Source organism: Dipteris shenzhenensis, chromosome 6, assembly GCF_047967505.1.
Source record: "Dipteris shenzhenensis isolate YYH24624 ecotype China chromosome 6, Dip_SZ_1.0, whole genome shotgun sequence".
Lineage (NCBI taxonomy): Eukaryota > Viridiplantae > Streptophyta > Polypodiopsida > Gleicheniales > Dipteridaceae > Dipteris > Dipteris shenzhenensis.
Genome location: NC_141601.1, coordinates 31,669,930 through 31,689,665, shown reverse-complemented (window position 1 = coordinate 31,689,665; position 19,736 = coordinate 31,669,930). Strand labels below are relative to the sequence as shown.

Genomic DNA, 19,736 nt, shown 5'->3' with positions numbered 1-19,736 from the left:
ACACAGCTTGCCTTTTAACAAAGAAAGTACCTCAACAATAGGTGAATTGCATTCACAAACTTGTGTCAGTAATTGGCTGTCACCTCAAGGCATAACCTCAAAACTCCAGTATGCTGTGTGCCCCTTTTGTGGTTACTGCAAATAACACTCAGAATGCATCTAGTTACCATTTTCTCTGCTCAAAAACATGCATTTTCTTTGCTTGTCAGCAAATCTCTGATTTTCTCTGTTTTCTTGTGATTTCTGACAGACAGACAAAAAACTGTCAGGTAAAGACTAGCTTTGCTTTTTTTTTTTTTGGGCTGGCTAATTGTGTGGTTAGACTAACCTGATCGACTTTCTCTGGTTTGGTTAGGTGAATGGACTAGTTACTCTGTAACTAAGACTGTAATCAGGGTCAACTTAACCAAAGTTAAGCTAACTAGAGGTCTACCACCTCAAGCTACCACATCAGCATTTGACTGCATAGTCTGCCATGTCATCACCCTCAGGTTGCCACGTCGGCTGTGACACGTGTCTGCCACATCAGCACCACATCACTTGCATGCCACGTGTCCATCTGTCATGAGTATCCAGCTGGCAGCACTGGCCACGTCAGCACCACATCGTCTAAACCCGTGCACCTCCGTCTGACCTGCTGCCTTTGCCATATGCGATTCATCTCAAGGCCTTTCGTCAACTAGCGAATACCTAATCAGGCTGCCTTTGAGCTTTTACAATTATTGGCGTCAAGAATTGTTCACGCTAAAAAGATCGCCTTACGATCTTACACGATTGAATAGTTTACCATACTCCAATTCTCTCGTCATACTGACGGAATCTTAGTGGTCTTTACGTCAGTTCCCGGTTACCTATCGAGCTGACATAGGATGGCCTCATATGTCATACTCAAGGACACATCCATAGCTTAGCGTCAAGAACTGAATCCATTATGCACTAACATGGCATCACGTGGCAAATCGCCCCTTTTTGAATGGCTTTCCCTGTGGTGTTGAATTGCAACCCCGCTGTGCATATACACCTTCCCCGTTCTCACGCTCTTAGAGTTTGGCATCGACCATCACATGCTAATGTAAATACTGTTGGAGGTCAACATCTCCTAATGTGCCCGCCCAATATGAGAATAGGGCAGATGAGAGAGGGCCTTGTTGTGGGTGTGCCCGCCCCTTGTGTGTACACAACAGGAGGGGGGATAGATACACACTTGGGCCATGCTCTTGTGGTGGGTACAGCCTCGTTAGGCAGATGTGTACGGCGCCCTTTAGGGCCTGCTTGCTGTCACGCTGGCTGTGGGAGATCCCAGGAGGGGTGTGGGTCAGTACGGCCCTGTTTAGGGTGCATTTGGGGCCTGGTTATGCCACGCTGGCAGCCCCTTGGCTGCGCCTACATTGGGCTAGGCTGAGGTGCCCATATGGCCACCTCTTGGGTCGGTTTGCAGGCCAGGACAGTCGGGCCAGAAGGGGAGTGGACTGACATGCTGGTCGGCTCTCTAGGAGGTGCAGTAGGGCTGCCAATCAGCCCTTTATAGGGGGCAGATGGGGGTCGGTCCCCCTGCACATGAGTCATCCAGGAAGAGCAGCTGGTTCGCTCCCCTTCTCGCTGACCGACCCGGGAGAGTCTGGGGCTATTTATAGGCCCCCCTCCTTGGTGTTTCATTCATCTTGTGGAGCAGCAGATCGGTGCACTCCACGGCCTGGCAGAGGAGCAGAGCTAGCCCAGTCTTGCACCTGTGGAGCAGTTCATCCACTCCCTTGTTGACACATCCCAACACTCCTGAAACCCCTGATCAGCAAACAAACCACACACAACATCAGATCTGAGCAGGCTGCTCACCACCCAACCATGACATCTACGGGATGTGATCCCGAATCAGAAGATGTCCCCTCCGAGCCACGAGCTGAGCTACTGGCACGAACTCCCAATCAGATCCAAACCCGCCTGGTGTCCCATACCACCAGGTGGCGCTGTGAAGCCCTGGATTTGCCACTGGGCCTTGGGCTACGCTAAGATGTAGGCGCGCATCCGCGACTCAATCCAGGATCAGACCTTGCACCTGGGAACGAGACTTGCTCCCAACTGCACACTGAGAACTGAACCCCCTGGGCCTCTTTTATAGACTTGGGCCCCGGCGCCAAAAATAGCGAAGACCTATAAATAGTTCGTACCCTTGCCACTCAACCCGAGAATCAAGCCTGCCTAGCTCTAAGCCTCCCCAGGCTAACCTGAGCTAGTTCTGTGTACCTAGTACACGTCAGATACCAATCCGTGCACATGACATACTCCCCCTCCTCTAAGAACTCACTCCTGAGTTCGCTTAGAAATCTGGAAATGTTCTTTGGAGGTTTTGTAATGTCTCCCATGTTGCATCCTCCTCAACACGATCCTTCCACTTGATCTTGTATTCCGTGATAGTACGATTACGAATCTGTCTTTCACGAAATTGAAGAATACATTCAGGTTCGTGAGGAATTAAAGTTAAATCTGTAACTTCTATAATCTCATGAGGAGAAACAAGTTGATCATCTGCACCCAAGACTTCTTTCAATCTACTGACATGAAAGACTGGATGTATTTTAACATCAGGAGGCAATTCTAGTCGATATGCAACTGGTCCAATTCTTTTAATGACCTTGAATGGGCCACAGTATCTGGGGGATAATTTTGGAACCAAACCAGTACTTAGGCTCTTGGATTCCTTAGGAATTCGCAAATATACCATCGTTCCTTCAGAGAACTCTCTGGGTGAACGATGTCTATTAGCATAAAATCTGTCCCGATCTTGGGCACTCCTAATAGACTCCTTGGCAAACTGCAACATTTCCTGCATATCTAGCAAGAAATTCTTAGCAGCATCATTTTGAATCCCTTTTAATCCAACCATAACTGGTGACTTAGGTTGAAACCCGTACATAAGCATAAAAGGACTGTAACCTGTACTAGAATGCTTTGCACTGTTGTAAGCAAATTCAATCATAGGTAGATAATCTTCCTATGAAGACTGTCTACATATGTTCGAAGCATGTCTTCAACCAACTGGTTGACCTTCTCTGTACTGCCATCGGATTGTGCATGATCCGAGGAACTCATACTTAGAGTAGTTTCTAACTTCTCAAAAACAAGTGTCCAAAAGTTACTTGTAAACTTTGAGTCCCTGTCACTGACTATGTCAGATGGCAAACCATACAGCTTGAACAAGTGGTCCACAAACTCGTGAGCCAACTGAACAGCTGAAATAGTTGTTCTTGTAGGTAAGAATCTAGCCATTTTTGTCAAACGGTCGACTATGACCCAAATAGAGTCATGACCCTTGCGCGTTCGAGGCAAACCAGTAATAAAATCCATGGAAATACTTTCCCATTTATTACCTGGAATCTGTAAAGGCTGTAATAAGCCCGCGCTTCTAAGGCGTTCAGCCTTAGTAACCTGACAAACCCGGCAACCTACTACATAGTTCTCTATAAATGCACGCATCTTAGGCCAATAAAAGGTATGCTTCACAAGAGATAGAGTCCTATGTATACCTGGATGTCCCGCACTAGGAGCATCATGACACTCCCAGAGAATCTTGGATTTAAGGTCCAGAACATCAGGCACACAAATCTTTTCATTCCGGAAGAGCAAGCCGTTCCTAATCATCCACTGACCTCCCGCCGCCTGTATCCTAGGTGGCACAATCCCTGAGTCCTGGTCAACCATGGAGCTCCCATCCTGGACTCTCTGCCAATAAGAACTGAAATGACTATCAGTTGCGTATAGCCCTCTCAAGGATTGAAATAGGTCTGAGGATATTTCCGTAAATGACAAAGCATTTACAAACTTAACTCGGCTTAAGGCATCCGCCACACTATTCAATGAACCCTTACGATAACGTATTTCGAAATCAAAATCCTGCATTAATTCTGCCCATCTAGCTTTCCTTCCTCTCAATTCTGAGCCATCACACACATACTTAATTGACTGATGATCAGTCAATACAAGGAACTTTGAACCATACAAGTAGTGTCTCCAAACCTTAAGAGCATACACTACAGCATAAAGTTCCTTCTCGAGTGTGGGCCAACGATACTGAGTGTCGTCTAGCTTCTTACTCTCGAAAGCTACAGGTCTGCCCTCTTGGAATAGAGCTGCCCCAATCGCATAATCACTCGCATCGGCCTCTAAAACATAAGGCCGGGTAGGATCGGGTAATGCAAGAACGGGTGCTTCCTTGATAGAAAACTTCAAGGTTTCAAAAGCCTTGTTCATTGCATCATTCCAAGAGATTGGCTGGGTTGACCTGCGTCCACGACCTTTCAATATGTTGGTCAAGGGTGCCATGATATGTGAATAATCACGCACTGACTTCCGAAGAAATACCGTAAATCCTAGGAAAGAACGAAGTTGTTTCACAGTCTGAGGGATAGGCCATTCTAAAACCTTCTGGATACGATCCAGATCAATGCTAATACCTTCAGAAGAAATCTTGTGTCCTAAGTAAATGATCTCCTTCATAAAGAAGTCACATTTACTCATCTTGGCATAAAGCTTATGCTGTCTTAGAACAACTAAGACAACCCGGAGGTGTCCTATGTGATCCTCAAGCGTTTTACTATATACCAAGATATCATCTAAGAACACTACAATAAATTTGCCCAGAAAATCCTTGAACAAATCGTTCATCATCTGCTGAAAAGTAGCAGGAGCATTGGTCAAACCAAAAGGTAATACGAGGAACTCGTAATGACCATACCTAGTCCGGAATGCGGTCCTATCTATGTGTTTAGCATAAATACGGATTTGATGATAACCCGTACGCAAATCAATCTTAGTGAAATACTTCGCTCCGGCCAAACGGTCTATCAAATCATTGGAACGAGGTAAAGGATAGCGGTTCTTAATTGTGACTTTATTTAATCGTTTATAATCTATACACATTCTCCAGGAAGAATCTTTCTTCTTTCTTAGGAGGACAGGTGCACCCCAAGGTGATTTACTTGGGCGGATATAGCCCATATTCAGGTAATCCTGAAGCTGGATAGCTAACTCATCCTCCTCTACCTGGCTCATCCTATAAGGTGGTACACTGATAGGTTGAGCCCCTGGGACTAAGTCTATGCGATGATCTACTGCCTGTTCTGGAGGTAAACCTTCCGGCAGTTGAGCTGGGAATACGTCCTTAAAATTATCTAACAACATTCTCAATTCACGGTGTTCAAACACACTTAATTCATTCTTGTTAATTACCGAAACAACAAATGAAGAAAGTGGAATCAAAACACACTGATAGACATCATAATGAGAATTGTTTAATATATTCCGAAGCTGCATCGCAGATACAATAGGCCCCTGAGAAGGGGAAATTTGATCACACTGAATACAAAATTGGGTGTCCTTATCTACAAAAGAAAGCGTATGCTCCGTCCATCCGATCTGAATATTGTGGGTTTTAAACCACTTTATCCCGATCAACAAGTCTACATGCTCCAGATGCATAACATAACATGTAAGAGCTCCTGTGTAGGCCTGAATCCGAATAGGAAGCGCTTCAACCTTGCGATCCCAAAACTGCTTCCCAGCTGGAAGCTGCACCTCGTTGGTGTGGTCGCTAGGTACTGTGGACAGCCCCATCTTCTGCACAAATTTGTAATTAACAAAATCGTGAGAGCTGCCCGGATCAAAGAGAATGTGAACCTGTTGGTCCCTAACTTCTCCATAAACTCGGAAAAGGTCATGGGAACCAAACAACGAAGTATTGAAAGTACAATTACAAGAGAGTGGGCAGGTAATGACATTTACTGAAATACCTGTCATCGCGACTTGGTTTGCTCCCTTGGCTGCGGTACGTGGATCCGCCTGGAGCTTCGGTCCTAGCACCAACTTTTGGTTCTTCCGCTTAGGACACTCATTCTTTGTGTGGCCCCGCTCCTCGCAATAGAAGCATCGCCCTTCTTTCTTGAGCCTCAGAGTGCGAAGGAAACGGGCTTACCATTCTTTGCTGGAGTTAAGCTTTTCCTGGAGGTGTTGTCCGTAGACTTCGTCTCCGCAATACCAGTCGTATGCTGAAAGAACTTGCGTTTGTTCTTTCCACTCGTGTCGGTAATTGTGGTTGCCTTGGTACCGGCCATGGTATCATCATATATGCGTGCATATGTCATGGCCTCCTGCAACGTTGTGCACTTGTTGTTCTTTATCTGCAACTTGTAGGAGTCTGGCAAACCATCCACGAAGAAACCTAACAAGGTCACTGGATCCATTTTAGTGGCCCTGGTTTGCAGATCCCTAAATCTTTGAAGATAAACTTCAAAGGTCAAGTTTAATTTTGACATATCGAGGGCCTTGAGCTTGCCAACGATATCGTAATCATCCTTCTTCTTCAGGAACTCCTTCCTGAAGATCCCCTCAAAATCTGTCCAAGTATCAGGCTTAGGCTGGAGTTCCTTCCACCATAGCAAGGCTTTAGCTGACATAAACCCTGCTGCAAGCTGGATCTTTTTCTCATCTGGATAGGGGTGGAATTGGAAGTGTACCTGCCACTTGTGTAACCAAGTGTCAACTACCTCCTTTGTTCTTGACTTTTGGTCACCCGGAAAAGGATCTGGAGTTATATTCGGGCCTAGCACTGAAGCCATGGCATCCACATGCGTGAGTGCCTGTACAGTGCTAGCCAGAAGGGTGAGAGTTGCTTGTATCCCCTGGAGTTGCTGTGTCAACCCCGATTGATTAGCATTGACCTGCTCGAATTTGCCATCAAGAGCAGTCGTAAATTCACTGAAGGCCTTTTTGGTTATCAGGTCGTCATAGAGACCCTGATCCTCCTCTCCCACAGGAGTGTAATCCAAGTCCTGCTCTCCCATGGTGAACTCGGGATTTGGAGCATCAGACATGGCTGAAATCTGATTTGAATACGAACTGAGAGAAATAATTGACCGAAACGAAGCACAGAGGAGAATGGAGTAGAAGAAAACCGTCCCGAAAGATGCTGACGGAAGGAGATGTTGGAACCTGGCGAATCAGAAGCCCACGAATCCTGAGACTTTTCCGAACCCGCAACCAGATACACGCGTTGCTGAAGTGGCTGTACGGTCTGCTGACGTGGACTGTACGGCCGCGCTGACGTGGACTGTACGGCGTCCGTACAGTCTGCGGGTACTGTTTCGGTGCAGGGAGTGCTGACACAGGGCTCGCTGCAGCGGGATCCGTACAGATGGCGCTGGCTGGGGCGTAGGCTGGCGCAGGGTATTCCGTACAGTTCCGTACGGCGCTGATGCAGGGCCGTACGATGGCTGATGCAGGCTGGCGTTGGCAGTATACGGCCGCGGCAGACTGCACGGTGCAGGGGTAGTGCTGGCGCAGGCAGGGACGGCTGATGCAGGCTGGTGCACAGTTCGAGACAGTGCTTCGAAGTTCTAGGCTGGGCTTGTGGGTAGGCTGGTACCCTGCCCCCACCTATATAGGGAGCAGGGCAGCCTTATTTGGAAGCTGTGCTTCCAAAAAAGGCCAAGCTCCCCTAGCTTTGGAGGGGTGCTTTTTCGAAAAAAGCACCCTCTGCGCAGGCTGTAATCAGCCTTCTGCGCAGGCTGTGTACAGCCTGCGCAGAAGGCTGATTATACACAGCCTGTTTGCCGCCCCACGAGCCTCTCTTTGCCCCCAGCCTGTTCTGTACCATCCCAGGCGCCCCTTCCACGCCTCCCTTGCAGCTTTTTCCGCCACTCTCTCCTACCTCTCTGCTCTCTCTCCACTTCCTACAGCCTTCTCTCACAGGCCCTTCAGGGATCTCGATTTCTCTCTCTCCTTTTCTTCTTCCTTTTCCCAGATATCTCTCCACCCCTCCTATCCCAGGTATCCAGCAAAAAACGCAGCAACAGATTTCGAAATTTAGGGCATACCTGGAGGAAAAACTCGTCAAAAGTTCTTGCATCAGAAGTTCCTACCTCAGGAGCTGGCTGTGATACCAACTGACACATCCCAGCACTCCTGAAACCCCTGATCAGCAAACAAACCACACACAACATCAGATCTGAGCAGGCTGCTCACCACCCAACCATGACATCTACGGGATGTGATCCCGAATCAGAAGATGTCCCCTCCGAGCCACGAGCTGAGCTACTGGCACGAACTCCCAATCAGATCCAAACCCGCCTGGTGTCCCATACCACCAGGTGGCGCTGTGAAGCCCTGGATCTGCCACTGGGCCTTGGGCTACGCTAAGATGCAGGCGCGTGTCCGCGACTCAATCCAGGATCAGACCTTGCACCTGGGAACGAGACTTGCTCCCAACTGCACACTGAGAACTGAACCCCCTGGGCCTCTTTTATAGACTTGGGCCCCGGCGCCAAAAATAGCGAAGACCTATAAATAGTTCGTACCCTTGCCACTCAACCCGAGAATCAAGCCTGCCTAGCTCTAAGCCTCCCCAGGCTAACCTGAGCTAGTTCTGTGTACCTAGTACACGTCAGATACCAATCCGTGCACATGACACTTGTGCTCCCTTCCTTTGGTTGTTGAGCTATGTGTTCCGAGCTCTCGAGCAGCCCATTGTTTTTGAGGTTTTGCCCCCAGTTGTAGCGAGGTTTTCTCTAGAGATCACATGCAGTTCTCCTGTGCCTTTCTCTCTTTCTGTGTGTGTGTGTGTGAGGCGTGCTATATCTCTCTCTCTCTTCTGCTCATTTCCACTGCACTTCTCACAAATACAGCGTGCAATTTGAATTCCTTCTAGGCCCACTCCCTTGTATGTTTCTTGCAGTCTTCCTCCTTTGAACGGTCACTACCATAGAAGATGTTGAACGTGGCTTTGATACCAATGAAATTGGACGCAGCTATTTCTTTGTTTAGAGTCGGAGCCCGACCGACGGGGGTCACAGTAGCCCTGGTTAGACGCAGAGCTATGACCAGGAGACGTGCCAGGATTGCACCTCTGAGTGGCCGGCAGCACTCTATTGCCGACTTCATGCCTCCACTGCATCATCCATCCTGATATCTTGCTGTTGCTGGGGATGATGATGATATTGATGATGATGCTGAGATTGATATATAGTAGACATGACTATGTTGTACTTAGGAATTAGGACTTAGTACTGCCATTCTGCATTTTTGCATTTTTTGCATTTTGCATTTTGCATTGGTATGGACGCTCGTTTAGTAGCTCCACTACCACAGCTCGTTGTATCAGGATTTTCACAGTCTCATAGACCCATCGGTCTTCCGAAGACTTTAATAAACTTTCTTTCTTTCTTTCTCTCTCTCTCTCTCTCTCTCTCTCACTCTCACCCTTTCTCTGCAACAAATTAGGGCCCAGGACAATAGTCGGGCTTGACCCCCCTCCTAGAAGGTCTTTATTCATTGAGAGAATTTTGAATACAGTTGTGTAGCACACAGACTGAAACTTACATGAATAATTTACAAAGAGTTCATAGCTATTTTTTCTTGGCAACATGCCACTTGTCCAAATCCTAGACTAAGTCTAATTACATGCCTCAAAGGACAAATTGTGGGTCTTCGTAGCACTGGGTCACGGGAACATCTCCTAGTCACTTGCTAGGCTCCATATTGCTAGGGTCTTCAATCCCTCTAGGTACGTGCAACCATTAATTGAAGCGCACAACCATGGCACCCATTAATGGTTAGCGCTTTGCATGCAAATAATAATCTGTGGGCTAGTCATTGTGGGTGTCCCCACCAAGCAAACATGTGCACATAGAACAACTAATTCTGCGGTTGCCTGTAGCCAACTCTTCTAGCATAATTAAGGACAAATAACTTTGCCGCTTTGATGGTCTTCTTGACAGGAATGAACTGAGCTTGCATGCTAAACGTGTCAATAATAGTCCAAATCCTGTCTTTTCCATTCTTTGACCTAGGTAGATCAAAGATGAAATCCATGGCTATGCTTTCCTATGGAGCTTGAGGCACTGGAAGTGGTATTAACAATCTTGGGGTCTTGTATCTATCATACTTTACTTTTTGGCAAGTAAGACATTTCGTCATTATGGATGTCCTTTCGCATACGTGGCCAAAAGAATTACCTTTCAATAGCTTGAGTCGTGGTGGAGATACCTTGATGATCTGCATAAGGTGGTGCATGAGATTCCTCCATTACTTTATCTCACACACAAAATGATCATTCTTCATGAGATACCCATCCTTTAGAGAATATTGGCTGGTGGACTAGCCTTGCTGAATATTCTCCATGCTTTTTCCAAATTGTGGGTCCTGCAAATAGTGCTCTTCCTTCGAGGTCAATGTGATAGGCTATGGTGACATAATTCGCTTGAGGCCTCCTGGAAAGAGCATCCACCACTCTAATCTGTGCTCTTGGGGTATGAAGAATCTGAAAATGGAACATGGACAGAAAGTTTGCCCATTGCATATGCTTCTTCGAAAGCTTAGTTTGGGTGAGGAAATACCAGCCCCTTAAAAATAGTGTTTCCAGATAGTAAGAGCATGAATTACAGCCAACATCTCTTTCTCATATATCCCAATATATCTCTCGGCCTCACGTAATCTCTTACTTTCGTAGGCGACCACATGCCCGTTTTGATGAAGAGCAGCTCCAACACACTCTCCACAAGCATTGCAGTCCACATAAAGGGCTGATATAAATCGGGAAAAATAAGAATAGGCTCCGTGGTTAGCTTCTCCTTGAGAGTGTTGAAAGCTGTCTTTTGTCGCTCTCCCCATTTGAAGGCTGCAAACACTTTTGTCAGGTCATGTAATGGGCTGCAATATCTGCAAGATGTTTGATAAACCTTCTATAGTAGGAGCAAAATCTTAAAAAACTTCATACTATGCACTGTTTTAATCTCGGCCATTCTTTGATGGTTTTGATCTTTGCGGGATCCATCCTTATTCCAGCTTTGGAGATGAATGTGTCCAAGGTAATGGATTTCATGCAGAAAGAATTCGCTTTTCTGTCCATTGATAAAACTTGTCGGCAATCACGTTTCAACAAGCTCTTCAAAGTTCCCACGCTTTGTTCAAGTTCCGGTTACAGATTCTAGTGTAGGAGCAAATTGCGGTTTTTTCTATAGAGCCTATCTTGGATTGCGTGCCAGGTTCTTGAGCCCGAGAGTGTTTCCTTTGCTGCGATTTTGGTTTCTACGCGTGGATTGAAGCCCGTAAGCGCCCGCAAGCCGTGCCCAGGAGCCCAGGAGGATTGGTTTGAGGGCTGTTCTTTGGTTTAGTTACGGTTTCATTGGTCTTCTTCTTTTGCTGTGTGCCACTCTCTTCTAGAGTAATGGCTTGGTTGAGAAGATCCTCATAGGTTCTTGTTGGTTTTTCTATCTCCAATGAATAGCTTGATCCATTACTAAGTAGCAAAGAGTTTGGTTTTAGGAAGCTCCATCTGGTGGCTTGTGCTGGGAGCCCCTTTGCTAAGACTAACCCCCAAGATGGGACAAGGGTTCAGCCCAGCCCGGGGTGGCTTAGGGTTTACTCCCCTACAACCTACTTGACATCGACCTGAACGGGTTGAACGAGGCGGCTAAGTGGCTTGAATGGAGAGGCTAATGGAGAGGTAGCTGAGTGGTTGAGCGGAGGTGCTAACGGAGAGGGCTGAGCGAGGCTAATAGAGAGGCTAAGCGTCTGAACGGAGAGGTGGCCGAGCGGTTGAGCTAAGAGGCTAGTGGAGAGGGGCTCTGTGAGAGAGAGAGAGAGAGAGAGAGAGAGAGAGAGAGAGAGAGAGAGAGATTAACAATTTCAGGAGGCCTCACATGCCGATGAGACAAAGTACAACATCAAAGTGATACATGCTCATACAAGCCACTATGGGCCGAGGCAAAGGCCTCACTAAGACCCTTTGCTCAGTATTGGACTAACTAAACTAAACCCAAAAATATATAGAAAGAAAACTTAAAGTCCAACAGATAGCAAGACTCAGACTCAGAGTTAGAGTGAGAAGAGAAAGCTAGATGCCATGCTAGCTCTCCAGTGAGATGCATAAAGGTCTCGTATATGAGTCTATCTGGTCATCTCCTGCTGTGGTGAGGGGCGTGGTCTTCGAGACCTCTGTACCTTATGGGAGACCTCTGTACCTTATGGGACATATCGATAGTGACACCTCTGGTCGGACGGTCTCCATTGAGTAGAGCTGTGATGGGCTGAATGTCCATCGTGCATGCTCTGGTCCATCGCTGCGTCATGTTTGGCTCTTGTGTCCATGGCTGTATCCCTCCTCATCGTCTCCTCGTCTCACTGATCCATGTTGCTCTCATGTCGTCGATTTGCTCCTTCTCTACCCCAACATGTCTAGGTGCAAACTCAAATGTGTAGAAATTTGTGACATGTCGCTGGGCTCGGTCTATCCTTGTCTTCTACGGCACGACCCTCTCCTACTCTGTGATGTGACACAGAAGGGTCTCACAATCTCGTCTCATCTCCATCAAATAGAGCCCAACGCAGACTTGGTCCTGAAAGTGAATCAGTCGAGAGAGAGGTCTGAAGCCATGTCCCTCCCGCAAGAGGCAATGATAGTGTAGAAGGGATAGGTTCCTAGGAAATGCTCCTCCGTCTCTAGCTCCCCCAAAGTGCACAATGTGCAAATCCGCTGCTCCCTGGGTGTATCTGTGGCTCTCTCTGTCTGCTGATCGGATGAGACCCTCATTTGTCCGATAGCAATCCTGAAAGGATGTGAGACTTGTCTGTCCTCTAGATATTGGGGTCTGATGATCACTCCATCCTCTGGCACTCTCAAGAAATGGTCGTGGTAGAACCAAGTCTTGGTGGGGAGCTCTTGGTCCGCTCCCCAAGTCCGTGACTTATAAAGTTGGAGTAGATCCAACGGTATGAGATGGTCGATCTCATTTCTCGGGACTAGGGGATCAGGAGCATCTAAGCTATACTGAAAGGCGAGGAGACGATTATCTGGATACACTGTTTATCAGACGACCTAGAAATGCGTGCATACCAAGCCATGCGGACCCCACTCTCGGCTGGTCGTATGGATGACTCTAGTGCCGCCATTGGTATTCGCTCTCTAGGCAAGCCCAAACCATGCGAAGATAGGTGACCGTCCGAAAAATGGCATTGACAAACTCTACCTGTACGATCTGGTTGGGGATGGAGGGCTTGCTCCGAATCATCTTGGATCCCATAGTCACCTGCACCCTCTCGAAGTGTCACCACTCAGAGTCATACCTCCAGAGTGGTGCTGCGTACATGGCTGTCGGCCTCACTAACGTGTCAAGTAGCCACCCCTTTGTTGGAGGATCCTGAAAATGTGCTTGGAAGCATTGCTGCTCAAGTCGAGCTAGAGCTCCCTACCCTGTAAGACGTGCCCTGGCTGCATGGGTCATCGTGAAGACTGGCCCCGCAAAGACTGCCCCCAAGTAGGTGGAGGACTGTACAATCTCCAATAAATGTTGCGATCTCATCAATATATAGCCCATATAGTGTCAGTGAGAGAGGGCATCCCTACTTCACCCCTATCATGTTCTCGACCCAACCTGACAGGCTTGTAGGGGCATGTACTCTCCCTCTAACTGACTCATATAGACTCATCACCCTCCAAATCATGACATCTGGAATCTGCATCTCCTGTAGTCATTGGATCATGCGTCAAAAGGCCTTCCGGAAGGTATGACCCAGAGTGGACTGCTATCTCCTAAAACCATCCTATCCAAAGCTCGCAGCCCATGTGCCTCTGTGTAGGAGCTGATCTCTCTCTAGAGCACCGACTCATAAATCTTGGTTGGTGTATGACTAATCATGAGAGTGTGGTCAATATCCATGGAATCTCCTGCGTGTATCGGCACAATGGTGGTGGTACTCCAAGCAGGAGGGAAGCCATGACATACGTTGTGATTGAACGTTTGTGCTAGGATCTGGGCCAAGATTTCCTATCTATGCGTCAATCCGTAACCCCTCATGATCTTGGGCTCTCCTGTTGTGGAGCCGGCGTAGCGCAGCTCTCACATTGCTGTGCAGCGAATAGAATACAAGTGGTGGGCCTAGGGAGAGCAGACATAGCGGGTAGCACTTGAGCTGGGACGCCATAGAGGGTTGTTGCGTAGGTGTTCTAGACATCTGGATCTGTGGTTGGTATAGGTGGCTTTCCTTTGGATAAGAGCCCCCATGCAAAGGTGGGACCCCCTCCTCAAAAAGATCGGATCACCTCATCCATCTTATTGGAGAGGAATGCTTGCCTTTTACACTGTGTCAGACGTCGTGAAATCTGTTGTGCCGCATATCTCATGAAGGCCTACTCCTGTATGAGGTAGGATCTCATTTCCCGGCACTCATTGTCAAACCATCGGCTCTATGGCATCTTCCCAGATGCGGGACCGGCTGCAGATTTGGTCGTAGGGAATGATCTGGTGGTGGCATCATGAATCACCGACACTCATCATCTCTTATGGGGGTCGCTAGCTCATGGGATAAGCGAGTCATGTATACTGTATCAAGGGCATGATCAAAATTCACTCGGACTTGGGTGGGGGCAGGTGGATCACATACTACATCTGGTAGTGTAATCAAGACACTAAATTGCGTGGTCGGCACCAAGAGGGTGGAAGGAACTATAAAATCCTATACCTGTGTCGCAAAAGTGGCTAAACCTATCAAGTAGTCTGTCTACAGTACTATTGCCTTTGTGTGGGAAACATGTAAGCCCTCCAGACAATGGCCATCGCTGAAGACCATTGTATATGATCAGGTCATGTATCGCTTCCGTCTCCCATAGATGCCTCCCATACCCTGTCACATGCATCCTCTGAGTGTCTCACTATCCGAGCTACCTCAGGCACTTGGAGGGGATCTGATTCAAAGTCAAGAAGCTCCACCTGTCTGTCCCCTGTGCACGCATTGAAGTCACCAAGGAGGAGCACCTCTCCTCGTCGGGAAAACTCCACAAAATCCTGACATATCATCTCATACGGGCTGTGACCCTCTGTAGTGACCTCATCTCATATGATGATGTGTCAGGGGGAAAGTAGCAGACTGCAATAAAGAGCGGTCTCATATCAGGTGGCTGGAGTCGTATCCACATATGTCATGCATGCTCCTCCTTCGCATCACATAGACAAGCAGCCTCAGGTGTGATGTAAATAGGACTGCTATTACTCTGAAACCTCGTATCCCACTGTCCCTCGTCTCCTTTCTAAATGCTGACTCCCAAATGTATCCTGTGACTCTGGGTAGTCCCACTCTCATGCGTCTCGGTGTAGAATATCATCTCTTTGTCGGTACAAGTCTCTGGGAAACCCCCCGGGTCTGACCATAGGGTGCCATTGCAATTCCATAGAAGTGTAAGATCATCATCCAGATATGTTCTGGTCCCCTTCAGCGTGGATCTCATTCTCATGAAAGGTGGATTTATCCGTGGCAGTCCTGAATTTAATAATCAGTAGCCTTATAGGTGCATCATTATTTCCTACTCGCCACCCGCAGCCTCGAAGGTGAGGTTGACCCCCATCTTGGTCATGAGTGCCTTTGCATCCACCATCAAAGTGTCGCCCACTGCCATGCCTCTAACCAGAGAGAGAGAGAGAGAGAGAGAGAGAGCCAAATTCCTTATCCGCTTTGCTTAAAATCATTTCCTCTAGTTTTTATAATCGTCTTCAAGAGCCTGAAAGTCTGTTTTTTGCAAGCCTTTCCTATTAGTCCTTCGTAATCAATTTTCTGGGCTGCGAATGTGTCACCACTGAAATCAAATTATGCTGTTGTAACTGCCAGCCCCCTAACATTGAGACTTCTACTGAGGCACCAATTTAAGGTACCAAAAAGGTATGCCTTCAACTTGGTAGGGTATTGTGCATTCCGGCCGTTCTGACTAGTTGTTTATGTGTTAACAACACTTTCAAGTTTGGGACCTGCTTAAAAACCATCTTCTGATTGCTTGTTGAAGCTGTACAGATGGTCCAATTGAAACATTTCATTCTCACATTTAGTGGTGGAGTGGCATCTTGTCATGTCAAATGAAGCAGTCAAACGAACTTTTCTTAAGACTGTGGAATTGCCTAAACATTGTCATCCTTGTGGTTCTTGAAAGATTTTAGCCTACTATACAGTATGGGAGCAAAAGATGATGGAAGGTCATTTGTGAGGTGGAGAGCCTCTTTTTTTGTGCTATTGTATACACGAGCAATGAGTATGCTTCTAAACAGTTTTTATATGGACGTAAAAATGCAGAATATTTTGTTGCTCTGGCTGGCGGTGTGCACACTTATGCTTTTATACAGTGCTGCACACAGGCACACGCACTAAGTCTCTACCTGACAACCACATGCACACGCACACGCACACGCACATGCACGTGCACGCATGCGCACGCGCGCGCACACACACATGCTCATACTGACACTCATAGTCACTCACATTGCTCACCTTACCCCTTTCATGTTTTTCAATACTTTTAATCGACCCTTTATTTTCTGTTACTGTTAGTTATTGAAGTGACCTTTCTATTTCAGTGTCATTAAAGAAAGACAGCTTTTTTACCTTTTTCTCCACCTTATTGTTATTATCATCTTTTATTTATTTATTTATTTATTTTGGGGGGGGGGTTCTTCAGGTGTTGCGGTCTTAGGTGACATGCTGGTCACCACAGGATTTGTAGCCTTGATCATGGTTATGATTTGGCAAACTTCACTCTTATTAGCTCTTGCATTTGTGCTTGTTATTGGAGCTGTAGAGTTGGTATATTTATCAGCAGTCCTGCAGAAGTTTGTTCAAGGTGGTTGGGTGCCTCTGGCTTTGGCAGTCGCCCTTCTCATCATCATGTATATTTGGCACTATGGTACACGAATGAAGTATCAGAGTGAGGTTGAACAGAGAATTTCAATGGATTACATGATGGAGTTGGGTTCCAACCTTGGAACAGTCAGAGTTCCAGGAGTGGGCCTTCTCTACAATGAGCTAGTGCGTGGGGTTCCAGCCATTTTTGGCTACTTCATGAAAAGTCTTCCTGCAACTCATTCAACCATAGTTTTTGTCTGCATCAAGTATGTACCTGTTCCTGTGGTGCCACAGTCTGAGCGATTTCTTTTTCGACGAGTTTGCCCTCGTGATTATCATCTTTTTCGGTGTGTTGCAAGATATGGTTACAAAGATGTTCGCAAAGAGGACCACTACATTTTTGAGCAGCTACTTCTCCAAAGCCTCGAAACTTTTATTCAAAGAGAGGCTCAGGAATTTGCATTGGAATTTGAAAATTTTGCTTTGGAATCAGATGATAGTGATGGAGATAGTTCACCACAAAATAATATTTCTGGTAGATCGTCAGCAGGACCAGTTACAGCACCCATCTTATCACCAAGTATGGCTGAGATGCCCGGTATTTCTATCGACCAATCAGCGGGAAGCTCTGGTTCAGACGTGTCCTCAAAGGTCATGTCTGCGTTATCCAACTCCAATGTCCTTGATGACATTGCTGTGATGGAGCTTGCAGTTTTACGTGATGCAAAAGAGACTGGTGTGGTTTATCTTCTTGGCCATGCAGATGTCAGGGCCAAAAAAGAATCATGGTTTCTTAAGAAACTAGTTATCAATTATTTTTATGCCTTTTTGACGAGAAATTGTAGGGCAACCACTGAAGCATTGAGCGTTCCACATACACACCTCATGCAAGTAGGGATGACATACATGGTTTGATATATTCTCTTGCTATCACATTCTTGCACCTGTAAAATTTGTTAGTCTTTTATTGCAATGCTCAAGCTTCAGAAAATATTGAATGTCTTAAGCCTTTCCTAAGTCTTTTGAAAGTAGTGGTTCCGTTTTAACTAGGAAAGTTTACATGCTACTGGTTATTATTTTTGTGCGATTAGGGAGGGACGTGTGTGGGTGTGTGTGCACGTGTGCAGGTTTTGCACTCAATAGCTTGTCTCGTATGGCCAAAAAAAGTCTTGGAAGGTTTGTTTAATTTGAGCTATAAATTACCCATGCATAGATATTGTTGGATGGTGTCTTCGGTGTAGGCCTTCAAGATACATGCCATATGAAATAAGGATTAACGTCTTTCATGTGAGTTCATCCCATGCTTCTCTAGTTCTTATAAAGTGAATATCTGCATGTTTCATTACATACATGCTTTGTCAAAATTTTGACGCATTTTGATGTGGAGCTGAGTTCAAAAAGTTTTGCATATTGTGATCACATTCTCTAGTGGTGTACACAAAGTACACCCATGGTATTAGGGTCATTAGATGTTAGATCATCCAGCTTATAGTTCCATCGTGGGAGCAATGTGTTATGCTCGTCATTTCTAAAGAGGGATAATGACAAGCTGAGAGAGAGAGAGAGAGAGAGAGAGAGAGAGACCTCATCTCCACTCTTCTCCTCTCCCCTCTTCATATTTTGTCAGGTGGTCCTCTATCTTTACCTACCATTGGGAAATGAATTTCTATTGAAGCATTAAGATATAATAAATGAAATCAAACAGCAACATATTTGAAAAATGAAAAATGATTTTAAGTAAAAGGTCACGCTTACCTCAAATGCTTCAAACGTCAAATGTGATTCTCTGATTGTATATTGTAATGCTTTCCGTTTGCTTTTGTTATTGATGTATCAAGTGTCCTATTCAAAAGTGTGATGGTCACTCTTTCAATCTTTTTCTCTTTAACAATTTCACATTCAGCCAACTTTATGACAAATATAAGTCATCCCCGACACTCTTCAAATGTGATTCCATAAAATTCAACCATTCTTCTTTGTAATTGTTTAAGATCAACAAAAATATTAATCCGAAGATTATACACAATGCTCTCCTTACTACCTTCAAATACATCCTCAATATGCAACCACTGTCCAATAAAATCATCTACTTGTTGATTGAGTAAAGCTCTTAAATTCCAAACTTCTACAAGAAAGATTTGGAAGAAGCACACGTTTGATCCTTTGATCTTTAAAAGTTGATGACACTGCTTTGAAAATAGAAGAATAACCTTTCTTGCTAACTCCACTCTCATCGAGAGCCTCATGAATTAAGTTTACATCAACTTTGTTGCTTTCCACAAATTGTGTAATCCACAAACTGTTACACAATTAATCGTTTGATGGTTTTAAACTTCTTTTCCTCAATCATCCCTTTTGCAATAGGAGTTGAAAGGAGATCTTTCATGTGTTAGGAAGAGCACTCGGATTAACATTCTTATTTTGAGGCTCCAAAATTTTCTTATAAACAAGATGTGTAAATAAGAGTTAACGTAGGAAGATTTATCATAGCCACATTGCAAATAGCAAACACTTTAAAAGACCTTATCGTCCTTCCTGACCTCGACACTTGCACCCTTCACTTCCCGCTTTCAATTTTGCAAGGTCGCCAAGTTTTCTTCTTACAAGCCTATCTCCCAATGGGGTTGCTTTTGTCTTGCTTTATGTAACTTCTCCATCGTCTTTTGTATGTTCTTCTTGCGAGGCAGTGTGGTTGAGGAGGATTTTAGGGGACATGGGTGCAGTGCAGAACAAGCCTACGCAGTTATCATGTGACAATCAGAGTTGCATGGCGATTGCAAAGAGCCCTGTGTTCCATGCTCGCACAAAACACATTGAGATTCAATATTACTTTGTACGCAAGCTCATCATGGATGGAGAGGTCGACTTGGTGTACTGTCTGACTACAGAGAATGGTGCGGACATCTTCACGAAGGCTCTTGGAAGAGACTTACTAGAGAGGCATCTTCATCGACTTGGCATTGGCCCGAAAAAGTAAGTTCACTTGTGGGTGGACATTGAGGGGGGGTATTAGATATCAATGTTTCACTCTCGTGTAACTACGCGGGAACCAGCTAACTCTACTTGTAAGCCCCCTATATGAGGAGAAG

General features: G+C 46.0%; 1 protein-coding gene across 2 annotated transcripts in view; it reads left to right on the top strand.

Moving 5' to 3' along the window:
• Positions 1–17,675, top strand: part of LOC147901060 (potassium transporter 23-like) — a 63,767-nt gene extending 46,092 nt beyond the window's left edge. Inside the window, exon 9 of one of the 2 annotated variants that reach the window (XM_087375516.1) lies at positions 16,484–17,675. In XM_087375516.1, coding sequence (XP_087231642.1) covers positions 16,484–17,562 — 1,079 coding nt within the window. In that variant the 3' untranslated portion in view covers positions 17,563–17,675. The remainder of the gene's footprint in view (positions 1–16,483) is intronic. The other variant, XM_087375515.1, reaches the window with a different exon arrangement.
• The last annotated feature ends 2,061 nt before the right edge of the window (positions 17,676–19,736 follow it).